The sequence below is a fragment of the Panthera leo genome, chromosome D1, assembly GCF_018350215.1.
Source record: "Panthera leo isolate Ple1 chromosome D1, P.leo_Ple1_pat1.1, whole genome shotgun sequence".
In the NCBI taxonomy this organism is placed as follows: domain Eukaryota; kingdom Metazoa; phylum Chordata; class Mammalia; order Carnivora; family Felidae; genus Panthera; species Panthera leo.
The window spans coordinates 105,806,200-105,820,172 of record NC_056688.1 but is presented as its reverse complement, the minus strand read 5'-3'; the positions used below and the strand labels follow the sequence as shown (position 1 = coordinate 105,820,172).

At 54.2% G+C, this 13,973-nt stretch overlaps 2 protein-coding genes across 2 annotated transcripts; one reads left to right on the top strand and one right to left on the bottom strand.

Annotated features, from left to right (window-relative positions):
- Positions 1-209: 209 nt before the first annotated feature.
- Positions 210-3,054, top strand: FTH1 (ferritin heavy chain 1). The gene is made up of 4 exons (XM_042905483.1): positions 210-533; positions 2,057-2,203; positions 2,508-2,633; positions 2,728-3,054. The coding sequence occupies exons 1-4, from the start codon at positions 420-422 to the stop codon at positions 2,890-2,892; spliced, it is 552 nt and encodes a 183-aa protein (XP_042761417.1). The 5' UTR covers positions 210-419; the 3' UTR covers positions 2,893-3,054.
- Positions 2,961-13,564, bottom strand: BEST1 (bestrophin 1). The gene is made up of 10 exons (XM_042905482.1): positions 13,412-13,564; positions 11,908-12,002; positions 11,197-11,430; positions 10,481-10,635; positions 10,045-10,122; positions 9,357-9,509; positions 7,896-7,976; positions 7,447-7,598; positions 4,571-5,218; positions 2,961-3,529 (listed from the first exon to the last, which is right to left on the bottom strand). The coding sequence occupies exons 1-10, from the start codon at positions 13,561-13,563 to the stop codon at positions 3,511-3,513; spliced, it is 1,767 nt and encodes a 588-aa protein (XP_042761416.1). The 5' UTR covers position 13,564; the 3' UTR covers positions 2,961-3,510.
- Between the last annotated feature and the right edge of the window lie 409 nt (positions 13,565-13,973).

Genomic DNA, 13,973 nt, shown 5'->3' with positions numbered 1-13,973 from the left:
CAAAGGCTTGGCCCAGCGCAACGACGCCTCCGGCCCCACGCGCGGCGGGACACGCGCGGCCTCCCCCCGCAGCACCGCCCTCCCCCCAGGGCCCCAGGGGCGGGGCCGCGCGCCCACCGGAAGAGGCGGGGCCTGTCCCGGCGGGCGGGCGGCTTGATTGGCCCGAGCGGGCCTGACGCCCGATCCCGCTATAAGTGCGGGGCCGCGGCCATCTGCGCCACAGTCTGCCGAGAGTCGCCGCGGTTTCCTGCTTCAACAGTGCTTGGACGGAACCCGGCGCTCGACCACCCTCCTCCGGCCGGCCGCCCAGAGCCAGCCCTCCGCCATCTCCTCACAGCGCCCTCGGACCGCCCCAAGGCTCCCGCCGCCGCTCCAGCGCCGCCACCGCCCGCCGCCGCCGCCTCTCCTCAGCCGCCGCCATGACGACCGCGTCCCCCTCGCAGGTGCGCCAGAACTACCACCAGGACTCGGAGGCCGCCATCAACCGCCAGATCAACCTGGAGCTCTACGCCTCCTACGTCTACCTGTCCATGGTGAGCGCGGGCGCGGCTTCTCCGGGCCGCGGGCGGCGGGGCGGGGCGGGGGTGTGGCTAACGGGCGGCCTCTCCCGCCTCCGCGCGCGCCCTGCAAGAAAATGGACGTTGCTCGAGGTCTCCCGGGACTTGCGCAGACATTCTGGCGAGTTCGCCCTTTCCGAGTGTCCCCTGGCAGGGCCGCCTCTGCGCACCCCCTTTATATTTAAAGAGAGCCTCGTTTGCTGAAACCCTGGAGTCGGCCACGGTTGCGACCAGTACGATCCTGCAGCGAGGAAGGTGGTTTTAGCCTTTCCATCCCTTCCCCTGCGTCGATCACGTGATCCTGAGGTCGTCCTTTGGCTTGGGTAACAGGCGAAGTGGTCCAGCCCCCATCCTCTCCCCACCCCCACCGCCCCCCCCCCCCTTTCGGGTATGGCGGAGCCTGCTGGGTAATGGTGTCGGATGGCAACGGCCGGGAGGGGCGGGGGTGGTCTGGTGCTAAGTGGCTTATCTCCTGTAGGCTGACCACTCTCGAGCAGCCGTCGCCACCCCTCTGTTGTGCTTATCTCTGGGTCCCACTTGAATCGTAGCGCGGAAATCTCCCCTTGCGAGGACACAGTTGTCTTAGTCATCCCTCCTTTCGCCTGGATACTTAATTCCTTATCTTTTTGGTGCCTGAGAGTTGTGGCCCTCTAACTGAACCCGTGGTTTTCGGATAAAGTACACCGCCAGTAACTGGGCAAAGAATTTTTCCATGCGCCAGTCAGTGGGCTCCGTTTTCCAAAATCCTGGTTTTGAGGCGAGGTGGTGGGAGTTTTACTTAGAATTGTCTTATGATTGTGCAAATTATCCAAGAATAGACATGTTCCAGATGCATTTGAAAACAGGCCTGGATTTCCATGACTGCCGTTCCGTTTGAGGAATACCTGAATACAGCAAGTGTCTAAAACTGAATCAGGTTTTTTGTGTTTTTGTTTTGTTTTCTGCTGGCAACATATTTGTATTCAGAGTTTTTGTTTTGCCTTTTTTTTTTTTTTTTTTTTTTTTTTTTTGGCTTTCTGCTGGCAATGTATTTGTATACATTAGCATTGCCCACAGCTCACCATCCCTAATGGGTTAATTTTAGAAATTTGTTTAGAAATTTCACAGGCTGCTGTAAGCTGACAAGTTCATGTTCTGACAGGGGTTAACCAGGGAGTAGAGAGAGAAGGCACTATTTGTACAGGGTAAATACTCCCAACACCCTCTCCAATCAAATTGGACGTTGGGCGGAAGAACTTTGCACTAATACAGAGCCTTAAGAAATTCCATGCTGGGGGCAATTCCATGATAGTCTAAAGGTTCCTTGTAGTAAACTTTCAATTTCAAGGACCAAAATGAAGACACGGTAATTACTGTTGTGTTCTTTCCAGGAACACAACCTGCCCCCAGTCTCCTTCAGCACGGATCCCTTTCTTGCTGTGCTTTGAGAAAGAAAGACTTAGGCCAGCAGAGTGCCTTTCTTGGGACTCCTTAGCATAACATTGATGTTCTCCTTTCAGTCTTACTATTTTGACCGTGATGATGTGGCTTTGAAGAACTTTGCCAAATATTTTCTTCACCAATCTCATGAGGAGAGGGAACATGCTGAGAAGCTGATGAAGCTGCAGAACCAGCGAGGTGGCCAAATCTTCCTTCAGGATATCAAGGTGAACGAAAGATCCTAGAGGTGCCGTGCCTCCTGAGTAAGCTACCTGGCAGTCCTCAGGTGTCAGGAATCACTCGGAAGCTAGCAGTTGCCCTGATGAAATGAGGCGACTTCGGGGTTTTGGGCTTTTTTTAGGCTTAACCATCTAAGCGAAAGGAGGCAAAGAGTAGTGGGCGAGGGTGTTAAGTTGGAAGCCGTTGCGGGAGAAACTTGGATGTCCCTTGTGAAGCGCACGCTAGAGGTGCTTGCTGACTCGTGGGCTGGTAGAGGCTGCAGGTGCGTTGACCTGACCCCCTCTCGTTCAGAAACCAGACCGTGACGATTGGGAGAACGGGCTGAACGCAATGGAGTGTGCGTTACACTTGGAAAAGAGTGTGAATCAGTCACTACTGGAACTGCACAAACTGGCCACTGACAAAAACGACCCCCATGTGAGTACTGACAGCCGGGGAGCCCAGGGAGGGAACCGTTTGCCTCTCCTGGGAAAGCTTACCGCTAACATTCTTCCCCATTTCTGTTTTCTAGTTGTGTGACTTCATTGAGACGCATTATCTGAATGAGCAGGTGAAATCCATCAAAGAACTGGGTGACCACGTAACCAACCTGCGCAAGATGGGGGCTCCCGAATCTGGCATGGCAGAGTATCTCTTTGACAAGCACACCTTGGGAAACAGTGATAACGAGAGCTAAGCCTTAGGCTGTCTTCCCATCGCCACACGGGTGACTTCCCTGGTCACCGAGGCAGTGCATGCGTGTTGGGGTTACCTTTCCCTTTTCTAGAAGTTGTACCAAAACATCTACTTAACTTCTTTCATTTGTACCATTCCTTCAAATAAAGTAATTTGGTACCCAGCTGTTGTCTTTTGAGTAGTTGAGATGGGCTAGAAATGGATCTAGGTCCTCTTTGCAAAATCTGTGAGTGCTGCAGTTCAACCACGGTAACCAAATGAAATGCCTGGGAGGATTTGTATTTATTCAACTCTTTAGTTTGGAAAAGATGTCAAGGTTGGGGGTGTGGAATTCAGACAGGACGTAAGGACTCCTGATGCTGAATTTGATGTTTTGAATTACATGTTTCCGGTGATTCGGTCTAGCTTTCACAATTGTTATGTACAAAAGGCACTTAAAGGCTTAAGTAGTCCCGAAACTACTGATTTTGTTACCCATTAAGCCAACCATTTAATTCAGGCTGTCATACGAACGTATGCTTCAGTGTGGACAGCTATATGGCTATGACTGGATCAGTGTCCCGCTGGTGTACATGCAGGTAGGACCAGGCCGGCGAAGCGTCCCTCTCGGGGAAACAGGCTAAGAGTGTGCTTCATCCCTAGAGAAAATTGGAGAAAGTTAGCGTGAGTACAGAAGCTCTCCACTTCAGTGTTAAAACTAGTTGTGTAGTGCGGCAAAGGTTGGGACATCTAAACTACAAAACATCAGTAGTGTCAGGAGACCACAGAACCATCTCCTTGCTAACGACTACATTAATGTCCTTTCCCAAACAAGCCACAATGATGCGTAAGTTTCTGTCTGGCTAGAAACAAAACCGATGGTAGCCCTTTTCGGGCTTTTAATCACAAAGTGTGCATTCTGACCCAGAAGTTAACTGCTTGAGAATCTAGAAATAGGAAGTTACACTTCCCACATCATGAATGGGGGTGGGGTAAGGTGGGTCTAATGGGTGAAATCCTGAATGTAGGGAAACACCTGCTAGGGTTTTGACAGCTTTGGATGGACCCCCGAGGCAGCATGAAGAGCACACTGAAGTTCAGAAGTCCTGATGAGTTCCCCAAAGCAGTAAGATCCCCCAAGGGACCTGGCCACCCTCACCTTGACCATCTACCAGTTCCCAGGGGTGTAATACTTCCCAGGATCACTGAAGGGTTGTGGGGGAGTGTTCATATGCGGTCACCCAGCTGAGGCTGGGTAGTGAGTGGAGTTCTTAGGTTACAGCCTAGAGTCCCTAGCTCTGCCTCATGGTTTTGGGTCTGCTCCTCCAAAAGTGAGCTCCAGGGATAACATGCCCACCTAAGCCTGGCCTGGTAGCCCCCAGGCATCGTTCCAGTCAGTGCAACCTCTGCTTCCTTCACCTGGGACCCAGGGGACTCTTCCTGGTGGTATCGGGTTCTTGGGGGAAATGAGCAAAAGCCCTCAGCACTTAACTAGGGCCCTTGCTGAGGTGGCCAGGTGTGTGCCCCAAGGCAATGCAAGGTGTGAGTCCAGCATGCTCTGGCAGTGAGGGAACCGTAGGAAAAATGGTGGAAGGAAGGGTAGGCTCCCAGCAAGGGAAGCTGGTGGGGCTTCCCCCCATGTGGGTGGGAGTGTGGGGAGGGGAGGAGGTGAAGTGACCTGGCTAAGGTAGAGAACAGACCTGTCTTCCAAGGCCCAGTAGGGATCTCCGTGACTTCTGAGTATTATCTCTATGTTGCTTGACTGGTCCAAATGTGATTCTCTGAGATGATGATCCGAGGTCTCCGACACGTCGGTCAGGTTAAACTCCACGGTTTTCTTCTTCATGTGACCCACTTGTGGGTTCTCCGTTGAGGACCCGACGCCATCTGAGAGCAGTTCAAAACTGTTCTCTCTGTCAGGAGTCACAGGCTGTAGGCTTTGGTCTTTGACAGCGCTGTCTGTGCCTGAGACTCTGCGAAGGCCTGAGGGTGCTGACTTTCCAGGTGGGAAGACCATAGGGGTGTGGCTGAGGGGCGTCTGGGGGGCACTGTGGTAGCCTGACCTCCCGTATAGTGCAGCAGTCTCGAAAACATCATCCTCCTCCTCAATCTTCCAAGGCTTGCCGCCTTCCTGGTTCCTAGGGTGCTGTCTGGCACTCCCGAGTTTCTTGGGCTGGCCCTCTTGGAGAAGGCCTTCTTTCTTGGGTCGCAGTAGTTTGGTCTTTGAGTTTGTCCTGGGGGGATGGTGGTCGTGGGACTGTAGCCCTAGGAAGCGGCCAATGATGCCAGTTTGAGGGTCCTCCTCCTCTTCTGGATTTGCCTGAAACCCCATGTCTTCCTTATGCAGACTGTAAAGGAGACTCGGTTGAGCAGCGGACAAGGACCAAAGCCTGACTTGACTTCTCCTTCACCCCCTCTTTTCCCTCTCTATGGCCCAAAGCCAAAGACACACAGTGTTTCTCACTATGCCTGGACTCACCTCTCTCCCGACCCATCCTCTACTGCCCTATGAATCCTTCCAGGCCCGGCTCCCCTCACTGTTGTGTGCCTCCCTCTTGCCCGTGTTGACTAACCCTTCCTTGCCCCCCGCCCCCCCCCAGCCTGGCACTTGAGGGCTCTGTCTTCATCTCCATCTTCTCGTGAGCATCCCTCACTCCAGGCGAGCAGAATACTGCTCCCCAGGTCTGGTCAGTCACATGAGGCCCAGGAGTGACTCTGGGCAGGCTGGGGGTTTGCGGTTGTTAACTGCGGAGCAGCATATCCACAAAGAAGTCTGGCTTTCTGGAAGCCCAAGGCCTTTGCTCTGCAGGAAAGAGCCCGCCTATCCCAGAGTGTGGCCTGCCCTCGCTCGTGTCCACATTCTCCCCATGCTTCAAGGCCCAGCTCCGGGTCCAGCTGGAGGCCACCTCCCAGGCCAAAGGCGGTCTCTTGTTCTATGTTCCGTCTCCCCCAGGCACCTGGTACTTTGCACCTTGTATCCAGAGTTGGGGCCTTGGGTTTGAGTCCCGTCACTGAATTGTGTGTTCCTTGCAGACAAGGTCTATGTATTACCGTTCTCTGTCCTCCACCCAACCTTCAGCTGCCAGAGTACAGACCACATGGAATTCAAAAGCAACTTCCAGAAATGTTTCTGACCCGAGCAAGCCTCCAGCCTTCATGTGATCGCTTTTTCAAACCTTCCTCACACCTACTAGAGACTCGCTAATTCTAATTATGGCTTAAGAGAATATTTGGTTTTTATTTTTATGTTATTTATTAATTAATTAATTTATTTATTAACATTTATTTTTGAGAGAGCACGAGCAGGGAAGGGGCAGAGAGGGAGAGGGAGACACAGAATCCGAAGCGGGCTCCAAGGCTCCGAGCCGTCAGCACAGAGCCCGACGCGGGGCTCGAAGTCGCAAACCGCGAGATCATGACCTGAACTGAAGTCAGATGCTTAACTGACTGAGCTCCCCAGACGCCCCAGATAATATGGTTTTTAAAAGCCAATAGTGCTGGGGCACCTGGGTGGCTCAGCTGGTTAAGCACCCGACTTCATCTCAGGTCACGATCTCACGGTTTGGGAGTTCGAGCCCCGCATCGGGGGTCCACCATCTGTGCAGAGTCTGCTTGGGATTCTCTCTCTCTCTCTCTCTCTCTCTCTCTCTCTGCCCCTGTCTCGCTTGTGCTTCCTCTTTCTCTCTCTCAAAAATAAATAAACTTTAAAAAGCCTCTCGAAGAAAAAAAAAAAAAGACAACAATGCTTAATACTGTGGAAAAAAATCTTGATGGTATGGATCCTGACATGCAGGTGACTCTATAGTCCTCCCCACTCTCATACTGGGGACAGAGGGCTGTCTGGGATGGCCCTTCAGCCCACTGTGACCCTGCTGCAGCTTAGAAGGGATTCGGACGGAATCAGGGAATCAGGACCCATGGTCAGGGAAGTCTGGCTGGCTGCGGTGGGTGACCTGAGGCCTGTGCTCTGTAGCACGGAACCTACCCAGAAGTTACCTGTGATGACCCAGCGTCTTGCTGGGGACATGCTTGCCGTCCTTCCCCTCACTGCCTCCCCCTCCCCGCTTTCACTCCCCGTCCAAACACCCTGGCTTATCAGGAAACGTAGTTCCGGACCAGAGCTGGGAACCAGGCTCTGACATCCCAACTGCATCACTGATCACTGACTGCCCTTGAGTAAGTGCCTTCTTTTCTCAGGACCTGTTTCCAGCTCTGGACGTGGGGGGCTTAGACTGGCTGTACCTACAATCCCTTACGGCTTTAGGAATTACTAAACAGTTCAAGGTAAGGATGTGGAGATAGAAGCAGACACACCTGGTCCACGTGTACCACTTGCTAACTATGTGACCTTGGGCTGGACAACCCACTTAACCTCTCTGAACTTGGACTTAATCACCTGAAAACTGGAGGTACCAAACCATTGGGAGGAAAAAGAGAGTTTATACAAAGAGCTTAGCAGAATTCCCAGCACTTAGCACACATCCGATATGTATTAAGCAGAGCTATTCTAAGTTTTCAGGCAGGCCCTTGCACTTGGGCTTTTCGACTCACCAAAGTGGTCCCGGGCACTGCTCACCTGATGTTGAAGGTAGAGCCTAAAAAGGAGGGTCGACGATACTGGGCGGAAGCAGCTGTATAGGGGGGTTGTGGTTCTGGATCATTCCAGTACATATCCCGCTCCATTGGGGGCAGGTCCTGGTGCATCTCGTCCACAGCCAACAGGGACACCTGGTTGCCAGGCACAGAAGGAAAATCCAGCAGAAAGGTCAGCCCAAGCAGGACCTTGAATTTGCTAGATGACTTGGAGAGGTCACTTCCCTCTCTCTGGGCCTCAGTTTCCCTACTTGTGAAATGGAGAGACTGATGCCCGTCTGCAGCCTCGGAAGTTGGGGTGAGAATCCTGTGAATGAATGGTTGGCTGGGAGGGGGCAGTTCACGGTGAGGCCTTCCTGCAGACCTGTGGGGTCCCCTCCCTGGCCCTTTCAGGGAAGGACCACAGGATAGGCGCCCCCTCTCCCCAAATACCTGCAGGCTCCTGTCGACAATCCAGTTGGTCTCAAAGTCATCATCATCCTCTCCAAATGGGTTGATGAGCTGCTCTGCCACCTTGGGGAGAGGTGAGGCTCTGGAAATCCTCAGGTAGATTCCCTGCAGCCTGCTCCCTGGCCTTAAACTTTCAGCTCCTTCTAGTTCCACACCCCCCTCGATGCCTGACCTCCCTAACCACCATCTCCAAAGCCAGTATGTCCTTCTCTTTAGGGAAGCTCTTCAGGGAAGAGCTGTCCTTCATTGTGTCACTCAGTACCAGTCATCACTGGTACCTCCCAAACCTATATGCTCCCTGGAGTTCCAGAATTCTGTGCGTTCGTTCATTTACTCATTCCAGTCTTCAAACACTCATTTATTCATTGTTTTCAATGCAACAGAGACGTTGAGGCTGTGATCAAATAAAGGGTGGCCCAGGCAGGATGAATCCTGGCAGTAACCTGTGAAGTCCCCTGACAAAGCCCCGCAGTAGGGGTGAGCTGCACTAAGGGTTCAAGGGACATCCCGTAAGCCGCTGGGGAATTTCAACCAGAAAAATGGGTGTGATCTGGTTTGAAGCGAAGATGACTGAGGGGCTGAGGGTGTGGATGGGGAAGGAATAGCTGTGTCTGTGTGTGTGTGTGTGTGTGTGTGTGTGTGCGCGCGCGCGCGCGCACGCGCGCGCGCACGCGCGCAAACCATGCACAGGAGGGAGGGAGGAGGCAACGTGCCATCACCACCGCTACCAAAAAATAAAGGAAAAAAAGGAAGAGACAGAGGGTGGGTGAGAAATGGAGGAAAGATCTGGGGCGCCTGGGTGGCTCACTCAGTTGAGTGTCTGACTCAGGTCATGATCTCGCGGTCCGTGGGTTCGAGCCCCGCGTTGGGCTCTGTGCTGACAGCTCAGAGTCTGGAGCCTGCTTTGCATTCTGTGCCCCTGCCTCTCTCTGCCCCTCCCCCACTCATGCTCTGTCTTGCTCTGTCTCTCAAAAATAAATGTTAAAAAATTAAAAAAAAAAAAAAACAGAGGAAAGATAAAGAGATGGAGAGGAAATGGTGCTGTTCAGAACTCCTGTTAGGGACAGCTCCGGATGTAGTGGGAGGAAAACCTGGAAAAGCCACTTGGGGTGGGGATGAGACACCTTCCCCCATCCCGCCCTGGATAGATTTCTTGAGTAAGGAGAGGTGGTGCTAATCTGCCTTGAAAGGATGGGGGCTAGGATAGCCGGCTATGTCCTAGGCCTCGGGTGAAGCACTGGGATCAGACACAGACCTCTGGCGAGTCCCGCTCTTCTCTGGGTCTCAGTTTCTTCCTATGTTAAGACACGGGGAAGGAGGAGACCAGAGGGTGGTGGGCGGGGCCGAGCAGCCCACTTTCCACATTTGAGACTCTCCTTTCCTGGCTGAGCATGGACCTCCTGGCCGTGACCTCACCCGGTCTTGTGAGGCAGAGAATCTCACCTTCAGCCAGCCAGCATAGAAAAAGAACTGCAGGAACGTGAAAACGGGCACAACGAGGTCCAGCTCATGGCCAGGATAGGCCTTGGCCGGGTTCAGAAACTGCCGCCCGATCAAGCAAGCCAGGAAGAAGCTGTAAACCGCCACGGTCACCACCTGGGAGGAAAGGGAGGTGGCAGCAGAAATGAGCTGGGGAAGGCCCTGAAGTCAGGAAGCTCCCTAGGCTGGGAGAACGAGACCTTGCTCTGACTTGTGCAGTCCAGTGACTCTGGGTCTCTGTGATCTCTAAAACGGGGATGACAAACTGAGGGTCGATGGGGGGTGGGAGGGAGGGGGGGTGGGTGATGGGCATTGAGGAGGGCACCTGTTGGGATGAGCACTGGGCGTTGTATGGAAACCAATCTGACAATAAATTTCGTATTAAAAAAATAGATAAATAAAAAATAAAATAAAATAAAATAAAATAAAATAAAATAGGGATGATCACACTGCCTCTGCTGGGCTGAACCAGGCAGGAGCCCGGACTCTTCCAACTTGGCACTGGAGAGGACCCGCAAAGTCCAGATCTAACTCCCAGGGGAGCCTCTTAGCCCCTACATGAGCCCTTCCTATGACAGGCTGTTTCTCCAAGTCCTGCCAGCACCCCCCACCTCGTTTCCCAAATGGGCAGCTCTACTGGCTTAGTCCTCACCTGTGTGTACACCAGTGGGATACTGATCCAGTCATAGGCAAACAGGAGTCCACACTGAGTACGCAAGACGTTCATCTCCTGGGGAGCAGGAGGGAGGGTTGGGGTTCTGACCACCGTGTGCTCTCCCAAGCTCAAGCCCTCATGGTCCAGCCCTGGCTGTGTGGTCATGGGCAGCTCCCTTAACCTCTTTGTGCCTCAGCCTCCTCATCTATCAAAAAGGAACCAGGATCTCCAGGGCTCACTCTAGAGAGGAAGTGGGAAGGGAACCGGGGGCAAGGGGCCACGGTGGGTTGTGGAATGCTGTTGGACAAAATCCTACCATCTCAAGGCAGGTTCTGGGAAGACCCGCAAGCCTCCTCTTTGTAGGAAACTTTGTGCAACCTCGGGCACAACCGTCCCCACTCTGCAACAGCCCCATCTGTGTCGGGAAGCTCACGTTCAACAGGCTCTGGAGCAGGACAGGGTCCCGGATTCGACCTCCGATCCACGCCTTCATTGACAGGTTGGCAAACCACACCCAGGGCACCCAGAACGTGTTGTGCGGCAAGCTCAGCTTTTCTAAGTGCTTGCGTTCCGCGGGGGTCATAAAGCCTGCGGGGTGGAGTTAAGAAGGCAGCGCGTGGGGGAACCTGCAGAAGGGACGGGCTGGCAGGGGTGGCCAGGCCAGGCCTTGCCGAAGCCCAGGATTTAGGGCCAAGTTCATTGGGACCTCTGAGCTTCTTTGCCATCCTCTTTCAACAAATGATTACTGAGTGCCTACTATGTGCTGTTCTGGCCTGAGCGCGTGAGAAGTGTCTGTCTTCTTAATGAGGACCAGCTCAGGTAAGGGCCAGGGAAGGTCAGAGACTGAAAACCCGCAGAGCTGGACGGGGAAGGACAGAGGCAGGCAGACCGGTACTTTCTTGCCGATTCCCAAAGCCCCACTCCGGGCCCTCAGTCCCCACTCTTCTCTCATCCCTCAAGGGTCCTTAGCCATATCTCAAAACCCTCCCCTCGCGTGGTTCCCCGGGCCTCGCCCCACCCACCTCCGCGCACCTGACTCCGCCCCGCCCAATTCGACCCAGGGGTCGACCCCATCCCCACCCAATCATCAGCAGGCAGGCCTCTGGCTCCACCCACCGGCCCTGCCCCCACCCCGCCGCCCCCGCCCACCTGCTTTCACCAGATGCTGGGAACTGGGAAAGCGCTTGTAGACTGCGGCGCTGACGCTGCGCAGGATCAGTACGTTGCCCAGGTTGGCGTAGCGGATGAGCGTGCGCCGCAGCAGCCGGCCTTGCTCGTCCTTGCCCTCCACCAAGCCCGACACCAGGTTCATAAGGCGATCGGGCCATGGCAGGTTCTCGTACTGGTTCCACCAGCGGGTCACGACCAGCGTCACGTAGAAGCCTGGGCAGGAGAAGGGGGAGGGGGGCGAGGCGAGGGCCCAGGCTGCGGCCAGAGCCAAACAAGGGCGACGCCTGGTTTCTCCATCTTTGTGATGGGAGCGGGGCCCAGCCCCAACCCTCCTGGAAGGCATTCAGCAGGGGAAGACCATCGCCGCAGAAAGGCGCAAGAGCCCCAAGCTCTTGCTCCCAGAGGCCCCCCGCTTAACCCAGAAATCTGCCAGACCCCCCCCCCCCTCCTGCACAGAGGTTCCAGGGACCCTGTCAGGGCTGCCCTCAGAAACTGGGGTCTTGAGTGCCAACAGCAGGACGTCCTTCCTAATGCCTAACTTCATTCCGTCTGGGGGCAGTCCCCCCATTTCTGTGAACTGCCAAGAGGCACTGACATTCCAGTGGCCTTCACCAGCTAGTTCCTCGTAGTGTCCCTGTCAGGAGCCTGGAGCAGCCCCTGGGACCCCGACGTTCAGAAGGGGGAGCTCACCCAGCACGAAGGAAATGGGGATGAGCTGGATGTAGCTGTCGCAATACAGAGTCAGTTTCTCAAACATCACCTGCTGTTCCTCCGTGAGGGCCATCCTGGGGGGGAGGGGGATGTGTAGACATGGCTGAGACAGGTACCACGTCCAGCCAGGCCTAGGGTAGGAATGTGACTGCCGCTTTGCTCCCCCACCCTTCCCTGCCCCTTTCACTGGCCCAACCCGTCCTTCTCTGGCAACCCCAAGCCCCAAGGGGGCCTCTGCTCCATGGCTGGAAGAGGCCCCCTCAGGAGGTTTTCTGTGAGCTATAGGAAGGTCTCGCCAGGAGTCAGTTTCAGGCACCACTGACCCCCTTTTAAAGGATCCCAAGCAGGTTCAAATAGCATTTGGTGTTTAAAAAGCCTATGAGGCGCCTGGGTGGCTCAGTCGGTTGGGCGGCTGACTTCCGTTCGCGTCAGGATCTCACAGTCCGTGGGTTCGAGCCCCACGTCAGGCTCGGTGCTGACAGCTCAGAGCCTGGAGCCTGCCTCGGATTCTGTGTCTCCCTCTCTCTCTGCCCCTCCCCCTTTGTGTGCGTGTGCGTGCTCTCTCAAAAATAAATAAACATTAAAAAAATATTTTTTAATAAAAATATGTAGGGGGGGGGGGTTGAATAAGTGAAGCCGGGAGGACTTTTAGGGCAGTGAAACTACTGAGTATGATACTAAAATGATGAATACATATCATTACGCATCTGTCCAAACCCACAGAATGCACAACACCGAGCGTGGACCTTGGTGTATAGTATGAACTTTGGGTGACAATGATGTGACCGGGTGGGTTCATCCATTACAACGCATAGGCCACTTTGCCGTGGGACGTTGATAGTGGGGGAGGCTGTGTGTGTTCAAGGGAGCATATGGAAACTCTCTACCTCCCGTTCAATTTTGCTATCAACTTAAAACTCTCAGAAATGAACTCTAATTTTTCTTAAAAAAGGATCTTGATGGCCTAGTAACAACCAAAGAAAATCAATGTGCTTTGTTATTGGCATTGTAATTGCGAATCCAAGAACTTTCCCCATGTAAGAGCCCTTCAATCCATTTCGGTCATAAGTGCTTTTCTCCATTCAAAATGCTTTCGTATATTCTGTGATTGTGTCTGTCCTACATTTTATTGTTTAAATAAACATGTTTATTGGAGGGGGGGAAAAGTATGGTCTGGGATTGAGCTTGTGTGGGACTCAGGAAAACAGGCTGGCTGAGTGGGACCAGGTAAGGCCTGGGTTCCCGGGCCTGTCCCCGAGTTGGGAGAAAGATACTCCTGGCCTGCCGTGAGCTGCCCTCCCAGTCTGACTCCTTTTATGTCCTCCCAGCCCCCAGCCCCCAGCCCCCAGCCCCCAGCCCCCAGGGCTTGGCTAGGAGCTCAGGTCAGCCTTATAGGACTCTGGTCCTGTAAGAGCGTCCCCCTAGTTGTTCCAAGCCCCAGCCGCGCCCCTCCCAGGCCCCACCCCAGCCTGTCCCCCTGCACCTGTAAATGAAACGGATGATGTAGTAGCTGAGCAAGAAGATGAGGAACTCGCCATAGATCAGCTTGTAGATGCTGCCGCGCCAGCACAGGAGCAGGCGGGAGAAGGAGCCTAAGCGGGCATTAGCCACTTGGCTTGAGTAGGTGACGGTCATGACTGAGCACGGGGGGGCACGCTAGTAGACAGACAGGGAGGGACACCGATGAGGGCCTGGCAGGGAGCAGGGGGCTTGGTCAGAGCTTGTCTGGGCGTCATGAGTGATCTTAGCCAGGACTCCTCCCTGCTCTGGGCCTCAGCTTTCCTGTCTGGACACTGGGAGGGGGATGAGGTGGCCTCAAAGGCCCTTTTGGCTCTTCTTGACTGTGGGACATGGGAAGCCAGGGAAGTGAGCCCAGAGCTGCCCACAGCCTTGGCAGAGAAGACACAGATAGGTCTGTGCCCTTAAGTTGTCTGACAGAGGTAATGACAACAGCAATAGCAAAGCCCACACATTGAGCTTGGTCCCCCGAGCCCATCTTGTTCACTAGCTCCCCAAGCACCCTCAGCCACTTTGGACCAAGACTG

Bases quoted from the DNA above. Each gene is read 5' to 3' on its own strand.
- BEST1 (XM_042905482.1), bottom strand. From the start codon at position 13,563: ATGACCGTCACCTACTCAAGCCAAGTGGCTAATGCCCGCTTAGGCTCC. The intron at 11,431-11,907 runs GTGAGCTCCCCC...TCTCCTGCCCAG, and splicing joins CCCCATTTCCTTCGTGCTGG to GCTTCTACGTGACGCTGGTC. The intron at 10,123-10,480 runs GTGAGCTTCCCG...CCTGCTCCCCAG, and splicing joins TGCTCCAGAGCCTGTTGAAC to GAGATGAACGTCTTGCGTAC.
- FTH1 (XM_042905483.1), top strand. From the start codon at position 420: ATGACGACCGCGTCCCCCTCGCAGGTGCGCCAGAACTACCACCAGGAC. The intron at 534-2,056 runs GTGAGCGCGGGC...TTCTCCTTTCAG, and splicing joins CCTACGTCTACCTGTCCATG to TCTTACTATTTTGACCGTGA. The intron at 2,204-2,507 runs GTGAACGAAAGA...CCTCTCGTTCAG, and splicing joins TCTTCCTTCAGGATATCAAG to AAACCAGACCGTGACGATTG.